This window comes from the organism of the source record quoted next (assembly GCF_019968985.1).
Source record: "MAG: Porospora cf. gigantea B chromosome Unknown PgB_NODE_13598_length_1003_cov_220.506, whole genome shotgun sequence".
Taxonomy (NCBI): Eukaryota; Apicomplexa; class Conoidasida; order Eugregarinorida; family Porosporidae; genus Porospora; species Porospora cf. gigantea B.
Window position 1 is genome coordinate 1 of NW_027178667.1, and position 857 is coordinate 857.

At 58.0% G+C, this 857-nt stretch overlaps 1 protein-coding gene across 1 annotated transcript; it reads right to left on the reverse strand.

The window, feature by feature from the left end:
• Window positions 1-296: 296 nt before the first annotated feature.
• On the reverse strand, window positions 297-617 carry KVP17_001320 (uncharacterized protein; the record flags this gene model as incomplete). The annotated part of the gene is made up of 1 exon (XM_068516630.1): window positions 297-617. One exon carries the CDS (start codon window positions 615-617, stop codon window positions 297-299), a length of 321 nt encoding a protein of 106 aa, XP_068378714.1.
• Between the last annotated feature and the right edge of the window lie 240 nt (window positions 618-857).

The following is an 857-nucleotide window of genomic DNA, read 5'->3' on the forward strand; positions in this document are numbered from 1 at the left end:
CCAGAAGGCCCCAAAGGATGGCCACCCGCGCCAAGCACAGCAGTGGGTTGCGGTATGCAAACCGGAGCGCGGGTGCTACGCGGAGTACGACTTCCAAGGTCAGTCCTGTGATGAGGAGGGCCAGGAGGTCGAAGTGCGTAGTAGACGTGTTAAACATGACGTGAGTGATGTTAAAGTCAGAGCCGTGAAGATGAGTTATAAAAACCAACACATAATGCATAGTATGAGTGAGGGGTGTGGGGTCTTAAGAGAAAACGAACCAAAGTTGGTCGCTCTCTACCGACCAACTCCCCCCTTCAGACCAGACTGTGGGGAGTTTTCTTCTTGATCGGCTTGTTGGTGAGCGCAGCTCGTCTCTTCCGTTCATCGGACGGAGAGGTGGAGGACATTTCCTCTCGAAAACCCTTGGCGAGGGCCTCGAAGTCTTCCGGAGGTAGCGAACGAGTGGCTGGATCCTTCCTGAGCCATTCTGTCCATTCGTCCTGTTGACTGGGGCAAACCGGAGGGCGGACGAACACGACGTCCTGTAGATGGACCTCTCTCTTTTCCCCAGAGATGAGGGAGCGAACGGAGGCGGATCTTTCGTTCTGGGAGACCTTGATTACCCGATACGGCATGGTCCATTTCGGAGAGGCCTTGGGGTGTTTCCGGACCAGGGTCGTGGCCCGTAGGAGGACCAACTGGCCGGCTTCGAAGGTCAGAGGGGTGCGAGAGCGCAGGTTCTTCCTGGCCAGGTCCCGCTCTCGCACTTGTTGGACTCGGCTCCGCACTTCTGTCCGGGCCTGCTGGAGGAGACGCAGGCGTTCTGTGGTCCCATCGGGGGCCTGCCGTTGGCGCCAGTCGCTTTCTAGTCCCAC